The sequence below is a fragment of the Cercospora kikuchii genome (assembly GCF_019650295.1).
Source record: "Cercospora kikuchii DNA, contig_00004, whole genome shotgun sequence".
Lineage (NCBI taxonomy): Eukaryota > Fungi > Ascomycota > Dothideomycetes > Mycosphaerellales > Mycosphaerellaceae > Cercospora > Cercospora kikuchii.
In genome coordinates, this window is record NW_025408585.1 from 2,000,972 (window position 1) to 2,022,673 (window position 21,702).

The following is a 21,702-nucleotide window of genomic DNA, read 5'->3' on the forward strand; positions in this document are numbered from 1 at the left end:
TGCGGTCGTGACACTATTTCGATATCTCGGTCTGGCCTGGAATTCCGCTTCTACAATCAACTTGTCGCGGTGCTCAACATTACAAGAAACAGCTCCTTCCCAATCCCTGCGCGTGAGAACTTAGAGCATGCTACTGCATTTCTCTGCAACTGCCTATCTCGTGCATGTTTCCGCCGTGTTGGTTGCCAACCACAGCTTGAGTACTTTCCTTGGTGATCCCTGCTGCACTCCGGCAACAGTGCAATACTTCCGCTCTTCATCCGCATGTGCGCCGCGTGCCGATGTTTAAATGAGGAGGCTGATCGCATATGATACTTTTCACATGCCTTATCATTGCGGAGAAGGCGGGGACGCTGCCAAAACTTGCTCTTGTGCGACCTGCGGTGATCAAGTTTTTGCGGGAATGCGGCTCCAGCACGACAAGAGTGCCTGAATCTACTTCGCTACAAAGCCACGTTGCTGCAAACTCACTGCTGATTAGATCAATAGCAACGCACATGCCATACCAAGAACGTATCGCTTGGAGCCCATATCTCAGGCCACTACCAAGGTGCTCACCAAACGCTGCGCACATTTTGTGATGCCGCTCGTGATAGTCTGGATTGACTGTATTGAAAGCACTCCGGCAGAGCCGTGGCGGACCACGATTCACCAAGGATCATCTTCGCAAGACCAGGCGCGCACATCCAGATTCGGGCCATACCTACAGACCGATCAGCACGTGTAAAAAGCAGGGAAGGTTTAGCCGTCGTGCTTACCATGTCCATTGTGTCCCGCCAGGATGAATTGCCCTTCTTTGCCTTCAATTGCCCCGACCATCGGTACGGAATCCGGTGTCATGGCGATGATTCCCGTCCACGAATGATCGACACCCTCCCCATGCCGAGCCGAGTCCGGTCTGGTCGTCACGAACAGCTTCTTGTAAGCTTCTGCAGATGATCCAGCAATCTCTGCATTGTACTTCGTGTCATCGAAGGAAGCGATTGAGCTTTTCGTGGCTTCGCTCCAGGTGGGGTTTTCTCTGGACACACCAAATACCACCGTCCCATCCACTGCGCGTTGGATGAAGGAGAAGAAATGTTTCAGCCCGTATCGAAGTGACATGGTACTCGTGTTGGCATTTGTTCCCGAGAGCTCGCCACCCGGCACGATCGAATGTGCTTGTGCGCGGTTCGGTGTCACGAACGTTGACAGCTCGGGCAGGAGGTGTGCAGCATAAGCATTGGTGCAATGCACAACTATCTGCGAGGCGACTGTGCCGCGGGCAGTGGACACACTCCATTTCGCATGATTTTCTGGATCTGACGTCGGATACTTGCTGACCTCCGTGACAGGGCAATGCGTCCACAAGCCGACACCTTTTCCGACCAGCTGCTCTAGCAGCCACTGCCCGAGCTTTGCAGGATGACTCGACCCAGCTGGCCATTCGTAAGCAGCAAGTGCGCTTTCGACTCCGGTCTTTGCCTTAGCTTCATCGCCTTCAAAGTATTGCACGTGCGACACATCACCACTGGCCGCCTTGTATGCGGCAAATGATTCCTTCTGGTACTCCACGAATTCTGGCGTCAGGCAGACATCGAATGTCGTGGTTGAGTTGAAGTCACACGGAACCTTGTGCTTTCGCACGAATGCATCCAGGCGTTCGAATACGAGTCTCTCATTCTCAATGATTTTCTTGGCTTGTTCTGGGCCGTGGATCTTGGAATATGCTGCGAAGCCTCGAAAGGCATCCGGTCGAACGTGGCCTGCATTACGACCTGAAGCTCCAGAAACCGCTTCACGAGCTTCGAGGATGAGTACGTCTGTTGCTGGCACGCCGTGGTCAACGACTAGAGACCATGCTGTTAAGGAGCCTGAGAGTCCGGAGCCGATGATAACGTATTTCGCACTTTGTGGGACTGGAGCATGCTCGTTCACATTGAGGTGCTTGAAAGCTCGAGTCGTGCGATGCCAGTATGAAAGGCATGGATTCGGCAATGGTAAAGAGCGATAACCTTCTTGAGATGTTGATTCTGTGGTAGACTTCAGTTTCTCTGAGATGCCAGCTGAAGCGAGCTCCGGGCTGTCTGTGGCATGAGGAGCCATATCCCTTGCCACCTGGAAGCTGAAGCTGCAGCGCTGTACTGAGAGCCGTTGTGCTGGAGTTGTCCACGCTCAGCGCATCCACGGGCAAGCATCAGAAGGAGAACTGCCAACAGCTTATCGAGCACCAAGCTCAACTATTTCGCTTCTTGCAACTCTTGTTTCGCTCTTCGGATGGCCACTTTCAGTTGCCCGACTGTGCCGACAATGCGCCTGCGGCTACAAGTACCCCGCGAGTTCGCCTATCGGCCCCTATCAGCTCTCCAAGAAATGCACGCCGAGGCGCAGATCTTGCTAGGGTGGCATACTACTCTGGGCGATAGCGACCGCGAGATGCAACACAATCTTGTCGTGGTATGTGTCACTTGGGCCCGCTGATAGGATGCGTTCCGCTTTGGTGCTTCCGAGGACGGGCCAAGCTTGTACTGGCAATGATTCTACATTTCCGCTGTCGTTGTACATCTTGTCTTGACTATTGTTTTGATGTTCTATCGACTTGAGTTACAGCTTTGGATGCTGGAAAGTGGCAATAATGGGCATCTTTTCGACAAGACCTGCCTTCCTGGCGCCCACGCCTGAACGAACCAAGGAAGAGAAAGCATTCGTGCGACGTCTGGATATTTTCCTGATGACTTTCGGATGCATTTCTCAAGTCATCAAGTACTTGGATCAACAAAACATCAACGCGAGTAACGCCTGAGATCACGAATCGCCAGCCCGTCTCACTAACACAGCACGCAGAACGCCTACGTCTCCGGCATGCAAGAAGACCTCTCCCTCCACGGCAACGAACTCAATTATTTCACTACAGCCTTCAACATCGCCTACTGCCTCATGCTCATCCCCTCCCAAATCATTCTCACCTACGTCCGCCCCTCCTTCTGGCTCCCGGGCCTCGAAATCGGCTGGGGAATTCTCACAGGTCTCATGGCAACCGTAACATCGGCCAAACAAGTTTACATCATCCGCGTCTTCCTCGGAGCCTTTGAAAGTAGCGCTTGGCCCGGTATGATGACGCTTTTCATGCATTGGTATACTCCCACCGAACTTGCGAAGCGGATGGGATTCTATCATTCTTGTCAGGCGATTGGGAATATGATGTCAGGAGGTTTGCAGGCTGCTATTATGAGGACTTTGGATGGGAATTTGGGATTGGAGGGGTGGAGATGGTTGTTTGTGATTAATGCTGTTGTTACGGTTGTTTGGGGCTTTCTTGGGGTGGTGATGTTGCCGGATTATCCTAATAGGAGGAATCCTAGGGCTTTTTGGTTCAGTAAGGATGATCAGGAGTTGGCGATTGGGAGGTTGATTAGGTATAAGAGAGCGGAGCCGAAGGCTGTGAGTTGGGAGAGTCTTAAGAGGACTTTTTCGTGGGTATCTTTCTGCTGCGGGTTGAGGGTACTTTGGGCTGACTTCTGTGACGCAGATCTTGGGTTGTGTATTTCGTGGCTGTTTTGTATGCTGGCACTGTGCTCGCAACTTACGGCTATGTGTACTTCGGGCTGTTCTTGAAGGCTCAGACGAGACCTGATGGGTCGAAGAGATGGTCGACTGAGGAAGTGAATGTGATTCCAATCGGAGGTGGTGCGATCAATGTTGCATTTGGTGAGTACCTATCTCTTTGCACACCGTGACAGCGTTCGATTTACTGATCTCTACAGTCTGGATCTGGGCACTACTATCCGATGCACTCCAGACCCGCTGGACTTTGATCGTCGCTCAGGGCATCATTGGCCTGATTCCCTGCATCATCATGTCAATCTGGACCAGTCATCCGACATCTGTGCCTGTGTCGGCAGCTTATGCAAGCTATTTCATTAACTATGTCGCGCTTGGAACAGCGCCGTTGATCTTTGCATGGCTTTCTGATCTCATCCCACAGGATCCAGAAGCTCGCAGTCTCATTGTGGGCGTTGCCGTTGCTGGCTACTACGCCATCTCTGCATGGTCTCAAGTTTTAGTATGGCCTGCAAGCCAGGCACCCTTCTGTGAGTGTCATGAACTATTAGATGAGCATGCGATACTGATCCTTTCTCAGACAAATACGGCTGGCAATCATGCATTGCCATTTGGGTGCTGTGTATCGCGATGACCTGTACATTGCGATACATTGATGTTCGATTTTTGCTACCGAAGCGACGTGCTTTCGCCGAGGCGGTGGACACCGGTGAAGTTGCTGTCGCAGGCCATGTTGTCGCCAAAGACGCCATTGATGGAATCGTCGTCCCGGCCGACGCAGATGATGTGGGCAAGACTGCGAGTGTCACTGTCAAGAGTGACTTTACGAAGGATGCACGCTAGGCTGACTTTGGAGTGGCAGCGCTTTGAGTCAAACTGCTCCGCCCCAAGTATGTTGATCACAAGAAATATGGGTCGGTCATCTGCCAGCATATTGTTCCAGCAGCATACAATCTCACCACGTCTACGAGACGAAGCCTGACACTATGGCGACCGAATTGCCTACAGCTTTCAAAGTCTTGCGTATCACCAGCCCAGCTCGAAAGCCGCTCAAGTCGAAGTTCTTGGACTTGCCTCGCGAGCTCCGAGATATAATCTATACATATGCTCTGGACGACTTACCCTTGCTAGAACGTCAACATGCTTCGAAATGCGCATTCTCTGAGCCCAACGCCGACTTTCTCACGCCTCCTGCAGTAAAGGTTTACAAGCCGCGAGAAACGTGGATCCCGCGAAGGACCGAAGCAGAAGATAAATGTCGACAAACATGTGTAGTCCGACAAATCTTTGGCTTTTGGACAGTCAACAAGCAAATTCATGCAGAAGTCACGCAGATGTGGTCCCAATTGATCCTTCACCTCACGTTCTTGCATATCGAGGATATGTTCGACACCCTAGAGAACCTCTCTCTAGCGACTTTGAGCCGGATCGAGGCCCTAACGCTCCATAACCTCTGGGGAAACCACCATTATCGATGGATAGAGACAGATCGCACCGTACAAGAACGAGTGCTAAAAGTCATATCAAGCTCGCCCAAGCTGAAGAAGCTGGTTCTTCCGTACGTCTTCATTCGCGGAGGACTCCACTGGCTGGTCGAATTCACACGCATTCGGACTCTCGAGACTGTCCATATCATGCAAATCCCCCTTCTGGGCTCCGTTGGTCCACGTTTTAAATTCAGACACCCTGCTTTCGAGTATCCGTACACACTGGCCGGCAAGACTGTAAACATCCAACAGGAGATTCCTTGTGCGCGTGGAGTGTGTCCTCGAGGATATAATACTACTCAACCTGCACCGCTCGCAAGCACGACTGTTTGGTGTCTTGGGTGCTAGGGCAAGGTTAAATATATTGGCTGGCTGGCGGATTCAATGCATGGGAATGAATTTCACGAAAGACTTGATTATGATTATCTTGAGAATTCGGCTCCGAAGTGTAGTACAGAGAACCCGTGCCGGGATGCGCTTCGTTATCGCGCGGATGAGTACGATGTCTTGATCTATGGACTGCCATCAGTGTCGCCTGCTGTGAGGCGGCGGCGTGTTGCGGAGGAGGCGATGGTTGCTGCGAAAGCGGACCGCATGGGAAGTGGCAGTCGAATAGTACGAAACGTTGTGGAGGATTTGGGCTTTGATGAAGAGGACGATTATGAAGATGGTTTTAGACCTGGCAAGTCGGAGACGAGGTCTCATACGAAGGTGGAGGTGAGAAGAGATGGACAAGCCCAGAAGAAAGCTACGGAGGAGCGCGGTCGTAGGAATGCCAACAAGGAGAAACGTGAGTCTTCTGAACGGAAATCTGAGGGCAAGAACAAACGAGGCAGTCTCCAAGTGTTGAAGAATGCAATGGCTGAGAATAGAAAGGTTGCTCGGAAACGCAATTCAGAACGCTGAATCTTGTGGTAGATGCTTGCTCGTGTATGCGCTATTCTCGATCGACAATAGCAGAACAGTCTTCCAACCACGCAATCAGCCAAGGCAACAGATCCTGATAACTATGCCCTACACCAGGCACAATCTCCAGCCTCGCCTCAACCCCATGCTTCCGCCAATCTTTCTGCAAACTCTTCACATCCTGGACCCGACTCATCCTCCCCAGCTTCTCCTCCACCGTCTCGCCCTTCAACTTCGCCTTTCGTTTCGCCAACCACTGCAACAACTCCACCTGCCCATTCGACATCTCATCTTCCTCCCCAACAAGTAGCAAAACATCCTCAATTTGCTTAATCGCATCAACATTGACCTCCTCACCTGGAAATACCTCGTCCACATCCTTAATCCCTTTCGGCCATGCCTCAGACACATTCAGCTTCGTAACTTGTCCCGGAGCAGCAATAGCAACAGCAGATACACGTTCCGGATTCAAATACATGAATCGATTCACAAATTGACCTCCACCGGAAAATCCCACGAGAATGATCGGGTCGGTATTGATTCCAGGCCAAATATGTCCTACTTCATTCAACATATCTAGGAGTCTCAAATCTGCTTGCAAGAAATCTGTTCGGAGAACTTTATAGCTATCGAGATCGAAAAGGGAGTCTAGTCCCGCCGGAAAGAGAGGCGCGAGAATCGCTACGCCATGCTTATCTGCAAAATCGATGAGGGAGTCGCGACAGGTTATGGCGTCGCGACGGGTGCTGTGGATGTTGACGACCAGTGGAAGCCGAGGCGGGATGTCATTTTCGGGATTCTGGAGAATGTCGTGGATTGTGCAGTATTGTTCTGGGACGTAGATTGCGTAGGATATTCTTGGGTCGCTGCGGAGAGATTTGAGGGGCACTTTTCCTACAAAGTAGGCGGCTCGGAGGAGTTTGGAGGGGAGGTCGATGGGGTTAATGGTTGGTGGCGTTTCTGAGATGTCGGCTCGCTCTTGGGGTGATGTGTGCTTTTCGTGTGAAGTCATTTTGTTGGTGATGTTTGACTTATGGAGAGCGAGGAGATGAGTTGGCTTGGCGATATGGCTTCCTGCGTTGAGAGAAGTTCATGTTGGCCGAAGGAAGGAGCTGAGCTTTCGGGATCCGAGACGCGCGGGGCTTGGGTAACTCTTGCTCTGTTGTAGTCAGCTTGATGCAGCAGCAAATGGTATCACAAAGCAGGAGCAATGCTGCGCGTGGCGCTTGATGGCTATAAGCTTTCCTTCATCTATGCTATGTCAGGGCTCCTACTGTTGCGCGGGCACTGATTTTGACAGACTCGCAACTCTTCACTTTGTCTTTGTGGCGCCTCCGTCCACGATGAGCTCTTGCGCAGTGACAAACCCAGCATTGACGAGGTATTCGACAGCATCGGCAATATCCTTGGGACGTCCAGCGCGATTGGCAAGATGATCCGCCACGTCCTTCTCCTCGTTAAGCTCCGACCACTGCGTTCCATTGTCATCGCCATCCTTGCTCTCGTGTGCAACTTTAATGCGACCAGGAGCGACGAGATTGACTCGAATGCCATAGGGCTTCAGACTGACAGCCATGCTGTGCATCAAGCCCAACATTCCAGCCTTGGTAGATGCGTAACCCTCCTGGTTTGGGTCGCTCTGGAAGGCACGGAAGGAGCCGATGTGGATGATGCATGGCCCGGCTTCACTTGTGTCGTGGTCGTGTTGTCTCTCTTCATTCTTCATGTATGGAAGCACGGCTTGTGATACAGCGAATGGTGCTGTCAGATTGGTTTCGACGTATCTTGGCACGAGTCAGTTCGAAGCTCGTACATCATCACTCGCGAGAACTCACGCTTGCCACTGTTCAAAGGTCTCCTTGTTGAACATGGTCTCGTCATCCTTCCACTTTGGACTTGCGATGCCCCCTATCATCAGATGTCAGTTGGGTTGATCACGGAGACATGTCTCGCGACTGACCATTGTTGACCAGAACATCTATCCGCCCTCCGAGAAACTTTGCCGCGTCGTCGACTTTTTCACGAATTTCATCAACACTCCTGAGATTGCAGACGCTCGCCCCCAGAAAACCCTTGTCGGTGTACTCCTTGAGGTGATTCTTGACAGTATGATTGAGCTCTTCCTCGTCAATGTCGAAGACGTGGACCTTGTATCCTCTCTCCAGGAATCGTCGTACCAGGCAACGTCCAATACCACGTGCGCCGCCCGAGATGATCGCAGTCTTCGGCTTCGTCATTTTGGCTTTTGTTCGTGATATTTTTGAAGAGGTTGCGATATGATACCGATATGATACTTCCCGTTTGCTATCTTGCAATTCACCTTGTGCTTCGTTATAAGTACGTCATGGTGAGTCGCGAGGTCGCACTGTACAATCGCTGGGCGATTCGATCACCTGCATATGAGAGACGATGCAAAGAAACGCTGAGCATTCTCTTCCGAGCTGTGTTGCTTCATTATTCGCCTTTTCTTCTCACGGTCAATGCTTCGTGGGTCACCGAGCGGGATCCGCCGGGAGAAGGTGGTATGGCCATTCGATCACGTTCAGCACGAGCTTAATGCCTCGCATCTCGATTCTCGAGGATGCACAAAGATAGGAAACGCTGCGGCCCAGCAGTGAACGCCGGCTTGGTTGTTGGTGCAGTGACGAGGAAGAAGAGAGTATGGTATTTCAAAAAATGCCCCTTGCCAACGAAACGAACAACCGCATCGACCATGGACCAATAAAGTGGAAGCGCACGACCACCCGGATGCCTTTCCGGGCCAAGAATAAGATGGGGCTCTGCGGCGACGGAACGTGCTTGGGCGCTTCGGCTATTACTCGCCGACGGGATGGACAAGGAGTAGCTGCTTGCTCTGACGTCGCGGGTCAGAGATCAAGCTGACATCGGAAACGACAAGCGCCAAGTTGGAAAGACAAGATCTCACTTATGAGTCGGTCACTTCACTTCGAAGACATATCAGATCCACGTCTCAGCCAACTGGAGCAAGACAAGAACATATGCATAAAAGTTGGATCGAAAATGAGCACGCGACACACCCGGTTGTGGCGCCCGCGCTACGATGCCGATCACTCGTGCCAAGTACTTGCTTGCGACATGGTCGTGAGGCCGTGATCCTGAGATCGGGGCAGAGCACTCCATCCTTCTCAGAGGAGTCGCTGCGCCTGCTTTGCCTCTGCTCCTTCCCTTTGACCGGTCCCTTCTGCCTTGCAAAGCGTTCTGTTGCATAGTTTCCAGTATTACTATATTCATCGTCGAGAGTTTCTATATTGATTCGTTGTAAATCATTTGATACCCTCATCCGTTAGTCAGAGAGCTGTACATTGCTACTCTTCTCTTGCTCTACTACCCCCGTGGCGATCTCTCGAGAACACGAACGAATCTATACCTTTAGTGCCGCGATTCACAGGACCGTATCTCCTTGTATGACTTCGATACCACCCGTTTGAATAGGCCGCGGAGCGAAGACTTGGGAAGAAGGAGGAGACTGGGGAGCTGGAAGAAGAGTTGGACCGCATAGGGGCATATTTCAGTATGGCAGGAGAAGCTGCTGCAGGCTCTCTGCCTCACGACTTGACGGAAGCCACCAGGAAGTTGACAGAAGGAGTCTTCGACGATTATGTGGAGTGGACAGCGAAGCCAGAGATCAAGCTTCCCAACTGGGGTGAAGCAGTCATGTTCGTGACCATCCTGTTCGGTGGCATGATCCTGACCCGGCGAAGAGATTTCTCGATATTCGGACGCAATCGAAGGAAAGGAGGAGGGTACAAGTCCATCCTGGACAGATCGCCGAGTTCATCTTCCCTGGACGAAGAATTCGAGTTCGATAGCGGGAACGAAGATGACGAAAACGCCTGGCAATCCTCCTCGGAATATCTCTACGGCCCCGAGAAACAAGTCCCCAAGACCCGCACCTGCTGCGGCCTCTGGCAAATCTCCACACCCAACACCTCCCGCTTCCAGAACCATATTCACTCCCGCCTCTTCCAAAAATTCCCCTTCCTCGTCGAAATGCTCTACTGGGTCCTCAACTACCTCTTCTACCGCATGACCACAATCCTCTCCAACAAAATCTTCGCGGGCCAAGGAATCTGGACCGCAGCCCAATCCCACGCCATCACCCTCCTCTCCTTCGAACACCTCAGCATCTTCCGCTTCCTCTTCCTCATCCGAGAACTCGACATCCAACAATGGTTCATGCACGGCCACCAAGACCTCTTAACCTTCCTCGACAGATTCTATTCTCTCATCCATATCCCCGGCTCCATGGCTTTCATCGTCTGGTACTATTACGTCGCACCCTCACACGCGACTTTTGCGACTGTGAGAAGGACCATGACGTTAACGAATTTTATGGCTTTCGCGACTTTTACTGTTTATCCCATGATGCCTCCCAGGCTTTTACCCAAAGAATTCGGATTCTTGGACACGGTTCATATGGAATCCGCTGCTTCTCTTTGGCAAACTGGAAAACACGTCAATTCTCTCGCTGCGATGCCGAGTATGCATTTCGGGTACTCGTTCGTTATCGGTAGCACGTTAATCTATCATTCCGGGGTCTTTCGTCGGAGATTTGAGAAGTTTGAATCGAGGAAGAATATGTTCTGGAAAGTATTCTATTGCGTGCTTGGACTTGGATATCCTTCGATGATTCTGATCACGATTCTCGCGACGGCGAATCATTACTGGATGGATGCGTTTGTGGCTTTTGTGTATTGTTTGATAGCGTTTGCGTGCAATAAGGTGTTTTATGTGTTTTTGCCGTTGGAGGATTGGTTTTTGTGGTGTATCAGGGCGGATAAACCGAAGCCCAGTACTGGGGAGAGGTATCATGCGCGAGGAGGGAAGATATAGAGATTTTGTAGTGAAGAAATCGTCATCTTTGCTATGGTGTGTGAAGGTTGTGCATGAGAGATGTTTCCAGTTGTTGGGTTTCGTCGTCGCGTTATGGCGTGCGATGGGTGAGTGATGCACGGTGAGATCCTGGATAACATGCGGTGATTGCGAAGGCGAAAAGAGATGGGGGCCGTGAAATGGAAGTACGAGTGAGGTCGTTGTTTAAGTGCAATGTCGTGATCGCAGCCACCAAAGCGGGAGGGCCTAGACCGGGCTTCTGTGCGACACGCATCTCCAAGCGACCGCCAGCATCGCTATTCAGGCCATACGTCTCACAGTCACGGAGTATGAACAAGCATGAACAATCGACTCAGTACGAAGATGCATGACTTGTTGATAATTGTACAGTCGTGTTTTGTCCAATGTCTCTCACTGGTACATCTTCACCTCTATACCCGGCTTCTACCTCTTCCAGCGCAACAGCGCTTCCCTGCTGGCAAGGTCTGTATATTATGTACAAGAGCGGAGTAATGCGATCCGCTCGCCAGCGCCATATTGGCATCTCTCGCAAAGTATCGGACCTCTTGGGTCTATCTGGTCGATATGCCGAATCCAAAGTGCGCCGGCTCATGCTTCCACGTCATCGAATCTACATCGAAGGATGCTGTCTTGCTTCGTGCGAAGTGCGATGACTGTATTCAAGCTTTCCACAAGGATTATTCAGATGCAACTCCTAGTCGTCATCCTTCTCCCTCTCCTCTTTCGGTGGCTTGGCCAGCTGCTTCTTCCAGAGCTGGTTGGCGGTATCGATGTCAACATCTGGGAAGACGAGTTTGTACACATCAGAATACCAATCCACGGGTTTGCCCTCAATGCCTTCTTTGATGTTCTGCAGAACGGTCAGTCTGTATTCAATGATAAAGGTGCGGACATGCTTACCTCAGGCAATTCGAGCCAATCACTGAGATTGTCCCGTGGGAATAGTATCATGCGTGACCCAGCACGTCGTGCAGCGACAGTCTTCTCTCGCAGACCACCAATGCGCAATACTTTGCCAGTCACTGTCAGCTCACCAGTCATAGCTATTGTTGGGTCGAGAGGCTTGTCCAAGGCAAGTGAGAGCAGGGATGTCGCCATCGTAATACCAGCCGAGGGACCGTCTTTCTGCACAGCACCTTCTGGGCAATGCAAATGTATCCGAGCTTTTTCGAAGAACTTGTTCTCTGGGAACTGCTTAGCCAAGAGACCCTTTGCGAATGAGTATGCGATCTGAGTCGATTCCTTCATCACGGGCTTGAGGTTACCAGTTCGTTCAAGGCCAGGTCTTGAGTTGTAAGAGAGAGCGTTCTCCAGAATAGATTCGACGTACAGCGCGGCTCCGCCCATCTGTGTCCAAGCAAGACCCATAGCCACACCAGGTGGAGTGCTGTCGTAGAGGCGGTCAGAGGTGAAGACTGGCGGGCCGACGTAGTCCTTGAGATTGTCCTTTCCAATCGTAACGTGGACTGATTCCGGTACTTTGAGAGCGACGCGAGGCTGCTCAGTGGTCTCCTTCTCAATGCTTTCTGGGGTCTCCTTCGGATCCGTCTCATCCTTCTTGGATTCTTCAGCAGCTGCTTTGCCCTCCTCTGTCAATGCCTTGTCCTCGCTGAGCACTTCCTCGCCGAGGTCTTGTATAATCTTGAGTGCAGACTTCCGGTACACCTTCTCAATCTGCTTCTTCAGGTTGCGTACTCCAGATTCACGGCAATACTTATTGATGAGCTCGAGGATAGCTTCCTTGTCAAGGTTGACATCTACATCCTTCAATCCACTGAGCTCCTTGGCTTGTGGGGCGAGGTAGCGCTCAGCGATGGCCATCTTCTCGTCCGAAACGTAGCCCGAAAGCTCAATCATCTCCATTCTGTCGAGCAGCGGACGAGGAATAGTGTCTGTCATGTTTGCTGTGCAGACAAACAGGACCTTGGACAAATCGACGGGCACGTCCATGTAGTGATCCAAGAAGGAGCTGTTTTGCTCTGGATCGAGAAGTTCGAGTAGAGCACTAGAAGGATCGCCTTGGTGGCCGCGACCAATCTTATCGACTTCGTCAATCAAGATCAGAGGGTTTTCAGTCTGGCACTTCTTCAAGGCCTGGATGATGCGACCAGGAAGCGCACCAACGTACGTCCTTCGGTGACCCTTGATCTCCGCAACATCAGTCAGCCCACCGACACTGAAGCGGTAGTACTGTCTGTTGAGCGCGCGGGCAATGGACTTGCCAATACTGGTCTTTCCGACTCCAGGTGGCCCGACCATGCACAGAATCTTGCCCTCCACGGTGCCTCGTAGTTTACCAACAGCAATGAACTCCAGAATGCGATCCTTGACGTCTTTCAGTCCGTGGTGATCCTCATCGAGCACCTCCTGGGCGTGCTGGATGCCAAAGTTCTCAGCGCTCCGCTGGCCCCAGGGAATCTGGGTGAGCCAGTCCAAGTAATTCCTCGTGACATTGAACTCGCTTGCTGCGGGCTCGAGATGTGCGAGCTTGGCGACTTCTTCATCAAACACTTTCTTCACCGGGTCCGGCATCGCCAGCTTGTTCGCCTTCTCCTTGAACTTCTCCACGAGCTTGTCCTTGCCATCACTTTCCAGGCCCAATTCTCGCCTGATGCCCTTCATTTGCTCCATGAGCCAGTATTCCCGTTGACGTTTCTGGATCTTGCTCTCCACATCTTTGGTAATCTTGTTGCTCAATTGTGCGTTCATATGCTCTTTCTTGATCACCTCGAGCGCCTTGCTTAGACGTGTCTCAATGTTTAGCGACTCCAGTACTGCTTGTGCCTCCTCCATCTCGCCTCCAGACACTGCTGCGGCAAAGTCGGCGAGCTTAGCGGGTTCTTCGGCGATGTTGGCAGCGGACTGTGACATTGCGAAAGCGGAAACGTGGTCACGGAACAGGTGGTTAACGCTGCCAATCTCCTTGCATGTGTTGACAATCTCCGAGATCAATGCTCGTATCGTGGGTGCACGCTTGTCGAAAGGTTCGTCTGCCAGATTGTCCACCTTCACCAAGCTGACTGGCCATGACCGCAGAAAGTCAGTGGGCTGGAACAGCGCCTTGTCGTCCTTCTTTTCTGCAGATGACTCCTCAAAGCTCGCCACCACGCCGCTCTTCTTCTCGTCCGTCTCTGGTTGTTCGCCCTGCTCCGACTGTGGCGCGTCTTCCAAAGTTGCTTGCGCCGCCTTTTCTGGCTCCGGTGCAGCTGGTGGACCTCGATTGGGCTTGATGAGCTCGCTCAGTCGAATTCTCCTGTGTGGGTAGAGCACAGCCTGCAATGCCTTCTCCTCGCCATGTCCAGCCGGGAATGCGCCGGTAACCTGGCAAAAGGTACCCACGTCGTAGACTTCGCTCGGGTCGTTAATCACATCCTGACTACTTTCCTGGTCCTTCAACAGAAAAGCTCCCACATAGCTTTGCCCTCGCTTGAGCAGTTCCTGCACGGCAGCCACGACATTGGGGTCTCTGATCGTGATGGCTTTGTAGAAGCCCGGGAACAGTGGCCGTTGTGCAATGGGTATCGCCAACACTTGCGGGTAGACTTCTGGTGCAGCAGTCTTCACGAGTTCCTTGCCCTGGCCCTTCCGCTTGCGATTTCCGCCATCACCACTTCCCGATCCAGACTCGCCACCACCGCCTGTCCCAGCGCTCGATCCTTTTCCATCAAGCGGAATGGGCGATGGCGTAGGCTCCGAATTGCTCTTCGTCTCCTTCTCATCTGCCTCGGTGACATCTGTCTTTCCCTCATCCTTCGCGTCGTTGTCAGATGGAGGCTTCTCTTTTCGTCTCGCGGGCGTTGTCGAGAAATCGCGGGAGGCTGTGAGGGATGATCGTAGCGAAGTGTATGGGATCCTGCTCTGCGCCGACAATGCCGAGACCTGTGCGGATCGCTGTATCTGACAGGCCCTACATGGTGCCCGTGCCGTGGTGTATGCGCGCTGTTGCGATTGTTTCCAGGCGGTCCGCCATGCTTGCCCTCGGCCGTAGACCATGCTCTATCGCTCGCAACCTGCTCTATTCTCGCGATTGGGCAGTATCGGTCCTGCCTGGGATTGCCAATGAACGTAGCGAGAGTGACAGCGAGGCCCAAGATGAGAGGTACGTGGGGGGCGCCGAGTGTCGATGTGAGGCGATGATTTCAGCGAGTTCAATCGCCTGAAGGCTGCTATCAGCGCGTCACCACCGACCATCGGACCTGCAGCGCCGCCCGCCAAGCTCAAACATTAATCAGCATTTGAGACACTTCAACACGAACACGGGAGACCTGGAGGAAGCTGGTACCAGACACATCGAATACTCTACAATTCTTTCCACCGACTCGCGTTCTTGCATCTCAAGAGCTGCGATCGTACTCAGAACCTGTTTGCACCAGCAGTCGAGCGGTTGATTCCTCAAGAATCAAGTCACGATGGAGTGCAGAAGATTGGGAGCCAGAGCGAATCAGCCTGTATGGCGCCGATGTTGATTACTGACCAAGTAAGAGCTTTCGACTTGCATGCAACCTGACCAGCAATGGAACAGCTCTTGAGCATCATGAGAAATACCACTTTCTCTTCCATGGACGAAGACACTTCAAGCTCATCTAGCACAAGCCGTTCCCCGGTCACAGATCCCGTCTCGAATCGAAAGCAGTGATGCAGTCTGCCAGATCAGCGGCGTCGAAATGATCTAGACGTCGTGTTCGACCCATCGCCAGCATGATTGGCGACATGGCCGTTGTCTTCGTGTTGTGCAGCACCGTGCAGGAGCAGGATCACGGAGGCGCGGACAAGGCTCGGCTCGGTCTATGATCCGTATGCCGATGGTGCCGACAAGTTAACCGAAGCCGTTCTGCCTCCGACCATGTCTGCGTCTGCCACGTTGGCACCATTCAGTCCCATGGCTCTATCGAGCTGTGTATGTCTTTCAAGTCAACTTGCTGGGGCGATCTGTTCCAACATTATCAGCCTTGGAATCGACCAACATGGTGTCCGAGCCCTGCAAGGTTCTCCAGACGGCAATACGGGTCCGGTCTTCGCTGGACTACGTTGTGACGTGGTACAAACATAGCCGCACGCACACTTGCTCGTGCCTTGCAGTACAGTATTCCGTCTCGATGTGCTAGCTTCCGGAGCTGGAGACTCCGCCCACTAGATCTGCTTGGCAGGTTTGGGGAAGCATTATTTTTGCGCGAAAATAGTAGCGGCCACGATCTTCGGGTTGTCGAGCCTTTCCAGTCTACAGGTGGGCATCCCCGATGCTGCCTGGGCTCAGAATGGGCAAGAGCGCCTTCGTGTCACGCCTACTCATGTAGCACTGACCGTTCGGGCAAGCACCTAGCATACGGTGTGGATTGCCTTGTGGTAACGTTCTGAGCTGCGACTGAGTCGCGTTGGGCTGCAATGCGGCCGTGGACAGCGATGATGCGGACTTCAATGGCCCATCGCATTGCCTTGAATGGATTGAGATTGGAGATGTGAAGTAAACGGAGACAAGCTATCCAATTGATCGAGGGAGAGTTCCACCCATAGCAATACGCGCCATCAGCTGACGTGAAGTTGCCGCCGAGTGCTTGCATAGGGCATCGGGTAAAATGTTGATCAGCATGTCTTGCAGCATGCGTTTCCTCCTTCGAGCATGCACTCCTTTCTGCCACCTCTCCCTCATCAGGTCGATCCTCTCGTCCAGCTGCTGTGAGACGGCCCACGAATCAACGCAGTAATCGCATCCCACGCATGCTGAACGTTGCACCATGGCGCTTGCTTCATCCGCATGTTCACGTCATTCGAGGACCCTCGTGGCTGCGGACAGTGCAGAGGCGCTGGAGCGGAGCACGAATGCCAGCCCAGTCACGACGGCGAGGGCAGAAGACTAGTGACTTCGAATCGCACGCCACATCGCACGAGAACGCCTCTTCCGTAAGTTTGATCCCACAGCCTTCCACGTTGTCTTGGAATCGACATGTGTGTGGAGGGGATCGTCGTGCTTCTAGCTCGTCTCAGCGCGTGGCTGTCCTGGAACGCGCAAACTCTCCCACCCGCGACCCCGTGAAGGGCTGAAGGCAGCGTGATAACGGCCGCAAAGCAGCACGCTTTGCCGCCAGGACGTGGCCGAATTTCACCGCAAGCGAGCGATCCCGGTTCCTCTGCACCCGCCAAGTCTGGCTACTTCGTAGTGGCGCCGAGGTTGGCATATTGATCGCCCTTTCCCACAGCATCCTGGAACGGCACACTCTGCACACGTTACCCGATCCCGGACATCACGCCTCACGCAGGCACAGTGGACCGCAGCCCAGGCGATTGGATTCGTTCTGACCCAGCGCTGCTGACGTGCGGCCCCAGTCTTCAGAGATTGGCCTCGCGGATGTCCTGCACGCCAGATCCGCCCAGGACTTTCTCTGAAGCACCTGTTGTTGCAGCTTTGAGTGCATGCCGATATACACGGTTCTACTATCGAACGCGCTTCCAGGCCAATCTATCAATTCCGCCGCCCGCGATCGCATCTCGCTGTGGAACGCGCAGTGCGGTGTCGTCGCACATTGCAGCGGACAAAGCCAAGTCCCAGAGACCAAAGAGGGGAACACGATAAACTCCACCGGACTACACCAGTCGCCGCTAACTAACGAGTATTGAGGCTCTGGAGCAACTGGGTCCTCTAGCGCTTCCATAAGTGAGGCCTGCTCGCCGGTCCCCTTCTATCACTTCACCCTCCGTGTCTGAGATGGCCCATCGCGAGCATTCTGTGCCCGCAGAATAAGTCCGCCCACTGCCGGTTCCATCTGCGAAGCTTTGCGACGCCCGGCCACTGGGACCCTGCCCACGCCATTCTGCAAGGCTGACCGTACGTTCAGACGTCCGGCACAGTACATCGAACGAGCTTCTAGTCTTGGACACGCGCTCTACAGTTCACCGCAAGAGCTCTTGCACACGTTCGTACACCCTGGGATCGGCCTAGTCTAGGCCGCGGATTGGCCCGGAATCTCCCTCAATCCATCAGAGTGAGCATCAGAAATGCGAAAGTTCGGTCGATATAGTGCTGGCTTCACAGAACTGCGAATCTGATGCAGACCCCATTCCAGGCCCAACACTATGGTGGTGAGGTAACGATGGCCGACACATCTGCTGCAGAGGCCGCGTTAAAGGCTAAGTTGTCCAGGAAACGCACAAAGACCGGGTGCCTGACATGTCGCAAGCGACGTATCAAGTGCGGCGAGGAACGGCCTGTGTGCAACAACTGTGTCAAAAGCAAGCGTCATTGCGAGGGCTACAGCCAGCGCGTAGTCTTCAAGCAACCAACCTTTGATTACCAGCCTGGGGCAAATGGCTCAGCTCACATAACCTTTCAGGCCGGACCTGATCCAGGGACACTGGGACTGCATCCATCAGGTCAAGCTCTGCTCGATCAAGCGTATCCTACGCATCTCCGACCCCGGCCATCGCAGGACCAATTCATCACAGTATGGGACCAGCGGACTCAACAATATGTGCATATTCCTGCACCCGCACCTGAAGAAGTGCAACAGAGTCCCACAGAGGCTGGACGTCCGCAGCCTGCAGATGGACTCGGTCCTATCAGTCCTGGCCATGTCATCAGGGATCCTTTCTCGTTGCATCAACTATCCCAATCACCGGCCGATCAGTCGCCTTCGCATTCGGCTGTACATGCCCCTTCCATGTTCCTCGACTCGGGCCATCAATTCTCCTCGAATCCCTATAGTGCACCCGAGCAATACAATGATTACCCTACGACGAATGGGCAGATTGAGGGATCAATTTATTCGGGCGGCGAGCGATTGTTCCAGAGTCCTGGCGCGGGCATGCGAAACAGTCTATCAAGTGAAGCTACGATGCCTGTCCACAGCTGGTCGGACGCTACATCGCAGCCCCACAGCGATGCCTCCATGGCAGTACAGACCCCAGTCTCAGCCGACTCTTCACAAGCATTCTCATTCTCCCGCCCAATGCCTGAAACGGGAGCGCATGTTCAATGGCAGAAGGAGTGGAGCTCAGGCCACCCTACGAGTCAGAACGGAACCTCACAGTTGGGACAAGGGAACCATTATTACCCTCCACCCCTTTCAATGGAACACGTGCGATTGATACACCGTAATGGTCATTATGCCGTCAAACAAGAAACTCCAAATTCTGTGACCGCGTTGCAAGATGGACGGCCCTCGACTCCAGAGCTTTATGAGCATGAATTCCATGCGCCTTCGACGATGACGCCTACGCACCTATTGAGCGCGGCGGCTGTAGAGAAACAAGATGATGACTATTATGATGTAGATGAAGATGATGCAGACCAGGAGCAAGATGTGGACACGTCGTTGTCGCAAGCGCAAAGTCACAAGCGACAACGCATGCTCGGCAGAGTCTTGCAGGGAAACCAGATCAGCATCCAGGGCCTCCAGATGCGTCGCTACGATACGTTCATCTACGATGGAATCTTGGATACGTATCGTGTCGAATATGTCGCGAGCCCCCTGAAAAATCCCGCGACAGCAAGAGTGTTTGCTCACTTCATTTCGGCGACAGGCCCAAGCTTGTCGGTCTACGAACGAACCCCAAACACCTCTTCGGTACTCTTCAACGGAGGCACGGTGCCCATATCACAACAAGGCTTGTGGACGTACACCTTGCCGATGGCTGCACTTCACCATCAAGGACTTCTTCATGCAATGCTGGCTTTGGCGAGTCTACATATTGCAAGGTTACAAGGAGCATCGACAACGCCATCCATGCAGCACTATGCGTGGGCATTGAGGCGTATTCACGCGGCAGTCAGCAATCCAAAGAGTCGGCTGAAGGCTACAACTATTGCAGCATCCATGCTCTTAGGTTTCTACGAGATCATGACGGCAGATCACATGAAATGGAACATGCATCTCATGGGCGCAAAACAGCTCTTCGTGGAGACAGATTTTGTACAGATGACCTCTGCCTTCAGGAGGATGAAGATGGAACGTGCTGTAAGCATGTCGGGTCTATCAGGCAGGAAGAGACGATACAGCACAGAACAGCCATTCTCTCAAGGCGATCTGCTGGATCAGATGCACGACATTGATGAGCGTGTGGTGAGCCAGATCGTGGGCAAGGAAGTCAAATATGACATCTTTGGCCATGTCGAACCTTCGACTACGAACGTACCGCCGGCTCTGGACCTGAGCAAGTATGCCATTCTCCGGGATCTGTATTGGTGGTACTGCAAACAGGATGTCATACAGAGCATAGTCAGCGGCAATGCTTTACTGTGAGTTACTCTTTTCCGCTGAACGATTGTCACTAATGCAGTGCAGCATGGACTTCAGCCGGTGGCCTAATTGCCCTCCTCGAGGCCCATTAGGACGTGGTGACGCGGTTTACGGATCATCCGATCACCTTGTACTGCTGCTGGGCAGAATCGCAGATTTTGCATCGCGCGATCGCAAACGCAAATTGAAGCAGATGGAGGCCAATGGTGGTCATTGGAGGCCTGCGCCAGGCATGAATATTCCTCGTCCACCTCAAGCTTCTCAGCAAGCGCCGCCAACTCCAGTATCTGCTGGCCCTGGTATGCCTGTTCCCATGCCTGGCGCAGTCGGTGGCCTCTCAGTGCTTCCACCGACGGGAAACTCACCACCCATGCCGGATTTCTATGGTATGGCTCCACCGCCTAGGGCTAACGTACACATGCCAAGCTCGTATACATCTACCAATACGCAGCCGATGCCGACGCCGACGAGCGCATGCCCTCCAGACCCGTTCGAAAACGGCCTCCCGCAAGCAACACAAGACGCTCTGGATGAGTACGCCCAGATACGACAAGCACTGGATCTTTTTGAGCAGAGTCTCTGTCGCTCGCCCGCCTTTCAGCCTTTAGAGTCCGGTTCCTATCATTCCGTGGATACGGCCTTTGGCCCAACGTACTTTTTCCGCACTTACGATATCGGTTGCTTGTGGGCATTCTACCACATGGCCATGATCATTGCTATACGTGCACACCCGCACATGCCGCCTGCAGCTCATATGGCAGCCGGCGTCGCAGCACACGAGACGAAGCATCATGCCATGGAAATTGGTCGAATTGTTGCTGGGATTGTTCCAGGGCCCGATGATCAACCACTCAATCCAAGTCTAGGAGCAGCGCTTTGCGATAGCTGTATGCCCTCTTTCTTCGCTGCAGTACAATATCAGGATCCACGACAGCGTTACGAAACAGTGACTCGAATTTTCAGCATCGCGCGACGAACCGGTTGGGGCAGTGCGGAGCTCATTGCGAACGGCTGCGAAACAGCTTGGGTAAAAGCTGCGGCGGTAGGCAGAGGACCGCCGTATACCAGAATCGTTCGAGCACATCATACGAACAGCGAGGATCCGCGCTTGACGGGAAGTTGGGAGAGATTAGATCCTCAGTCTGCGCCAGTAGACGGTGACGATGCGGATCGAAGGCTCGTCAAGACCAAGAAGGAGGCTCGATTGAATTGGGCGATTGGTGTGATGGGGGTAGAGGAAGACGTGGAGAGGATGAAACTCGTGGACTGATCATGATGATGAATATGTTGCATACTACGACAGATAGATGACCGCGAAGGTTCAGGTTGTGAAGAGGATTGTACAGTCAGTACAAAGTGTAGAGAACTTATGTGAGATCAGTGGAAATCTGCGGCTCGCGTGAACAAAATGCATTGAAGGAATGTACTAAAGCTCGAACCCTATCATATCTATGGATACATAGCGCTGAGCTGCCGTCTCCTGCAACGCCATGCATACATGGTACAAAATCGCTTCCCAGGGGTCGTGTCTTCGATAGCTAAATGATGCGGAACGCCCAAAAGCAAGGTAAGCAAAAATTCCAAAGGAAGTGCAAAAGGGTATGGGCATTTTCCGTAGCTTTCCAACACTGTTCTGACGCCAGTATTCCAAACTGAAGGGACAG

General features: G+C 52.9%; 8 protein-coding genes across 8 annotated transcripts; 4 read left to right on the forward strand and 4 right to left on the reverse strand.

The window, feature by feature from the left end:
- Nucleotides 1–554: 554 nt before the first annotated feature.
- Nucleotides 555–2,085, reverse strand: CKM354_000702600 (uncharacterized protein; the record flags this gene model as incomplete). The annotated part of the gene is made up of 2 exons (XM_044802365.1): nt 555–703; nt 759–2,085. 2 exons carry the CDS (start codon nt 2,083–2,085, stop codon nt 555–557), a joined length of 1,476 nt encoding a protein of 491 aa, XP_044658300.1.
- A 529-nt stretch (nt 2,086–2,614) lies between these two features.
- On the forward strand, nt 2,615–4,383 carry CKM354_000702700 (uncharacterized protein; the record flags this gene model as incomplete). The annotated part of the gene is made up of 5 exons (XM_044802366.1): nt 2,615–2,767; nt 2,824–3,452; nt 3,509–3,687; nt 3,744–4,070; nt 4,121–4,383. 5 exons carry the CDS (start codon nt 2,615–2,617, stop codon nt 4,381–4,383), a joined length of 1,551 nt encoding a protein of 516 aa, XP_044658301.1.
- A 143-nt stretch (nt 4,384–4,526) lies between these two features.
- CKM354_000702800 (uncharacterized protein) lies at nt 4,527–5,933 on the forward strand (the record flags this gene model as incomplete). The annotated part of the gene is made up of 2 exons (XM_044802367.1): nt 4,527–5,300; nt 5,376–5,933. The coding sequence occupies 2 exons, from the start codon at nt 4,527–4,529 to the stop codon at nt 5,931–5,933; spliced, it is 1,332 nt and encodes a 443-aa protein (XP_044658302.1).
- A 31-nt stretch (nt 5,934–5,964) lies between these two features.
- On the reverse strand, nt 5,965–6,945 carry CKM354_000702900 (uncharacterized protein; the record flags this gene model as incomplete). Its single annotated transcript, XM_044802368.1, has 1 exon — nt 5,965–6,945. One exon carries the CDS (start codon nt 6,943–6,945, stop codon nt 5,965–5,967), a length of 981 nt encoding a protein of 326 aa, XP_044658303.1.
- Nucleotides 6,946–7,245: 300 nt separating this feature from the next.
- CKM354_000703000 (uncharacterized protein) lies at nt 7,246–8,170 on the reverse strand (the record flags this gene model as incomplete). Its single annotated transcript, XM_044802369.1, has 3 exons — nt 7,246–7,717; nt 7,769–7,841; nt 7,894–8,170. The coding sequence occupies 3 exons, from the start codon at nt 8,168–8,170 to the stop codon at nt 7,246–7,248; spliced, it is 822 nt and encodes a 273-aa protein (XP_044658304.1).
- A 1,297-nt stretch (nt 8,171–9,467) lies between these two features.
- On the forward strand, nt 9,468–10,787 carry CKM354_000703100 (uncharacterized protein; the record flags this gene model as incomplete). The annotated part of the gene is made up of 1 exon (XM_044802370.1): nt 9,468–10,787. The coding sequence occupies one exon, from the start codon at nt 9,468–9,470 to the stop codon at nt 10,785–10,787; it is 1,320 nt and encodes a 439-aa protein (XP_044658305.1).
- Nucleotides 10,788–11,502: 715 nt separating this feature from the next.
- Nucleotides 11,503–14,801, reverse strand: CKM354_000703200 (uncharacterized protein; the record flags this gene model as incomplete). Its single annotated transcript, XM_044802371.1, has 2 exons — nt 11,503–11,658; nt 11,709–14,801. 2 exons carry the CDS (start codon nt 14,799–14,801, stop codon nt 11,503–11,505), a joined length of 3,249 nt encoding a protein of 1,082 aa, XP_044658306.1.
- Nucleotides 14,802–17,848: 3,047 nt separating this feature from the next.
- Nucleotides 17,849–21,308, forward strand: CKM354_000703300 (uncharacterized protein; the record flags this gene model as incomplete). Its single annotated transcript, XM_044802372.1, has 2 exons — nt 17,849–20,037; nt 20,084–21,308. The coding sequence occupies 2 exons, from the start codon at nt 17,849–17,851 to the stop codon at nt 21,306–21,308; spliced, it is 3,414 nt and encodes a 1,137-aa protein (XP_044658307.1).
- Nucleotides 21,309–21,702: the final 394 nt, after the last annotated feature.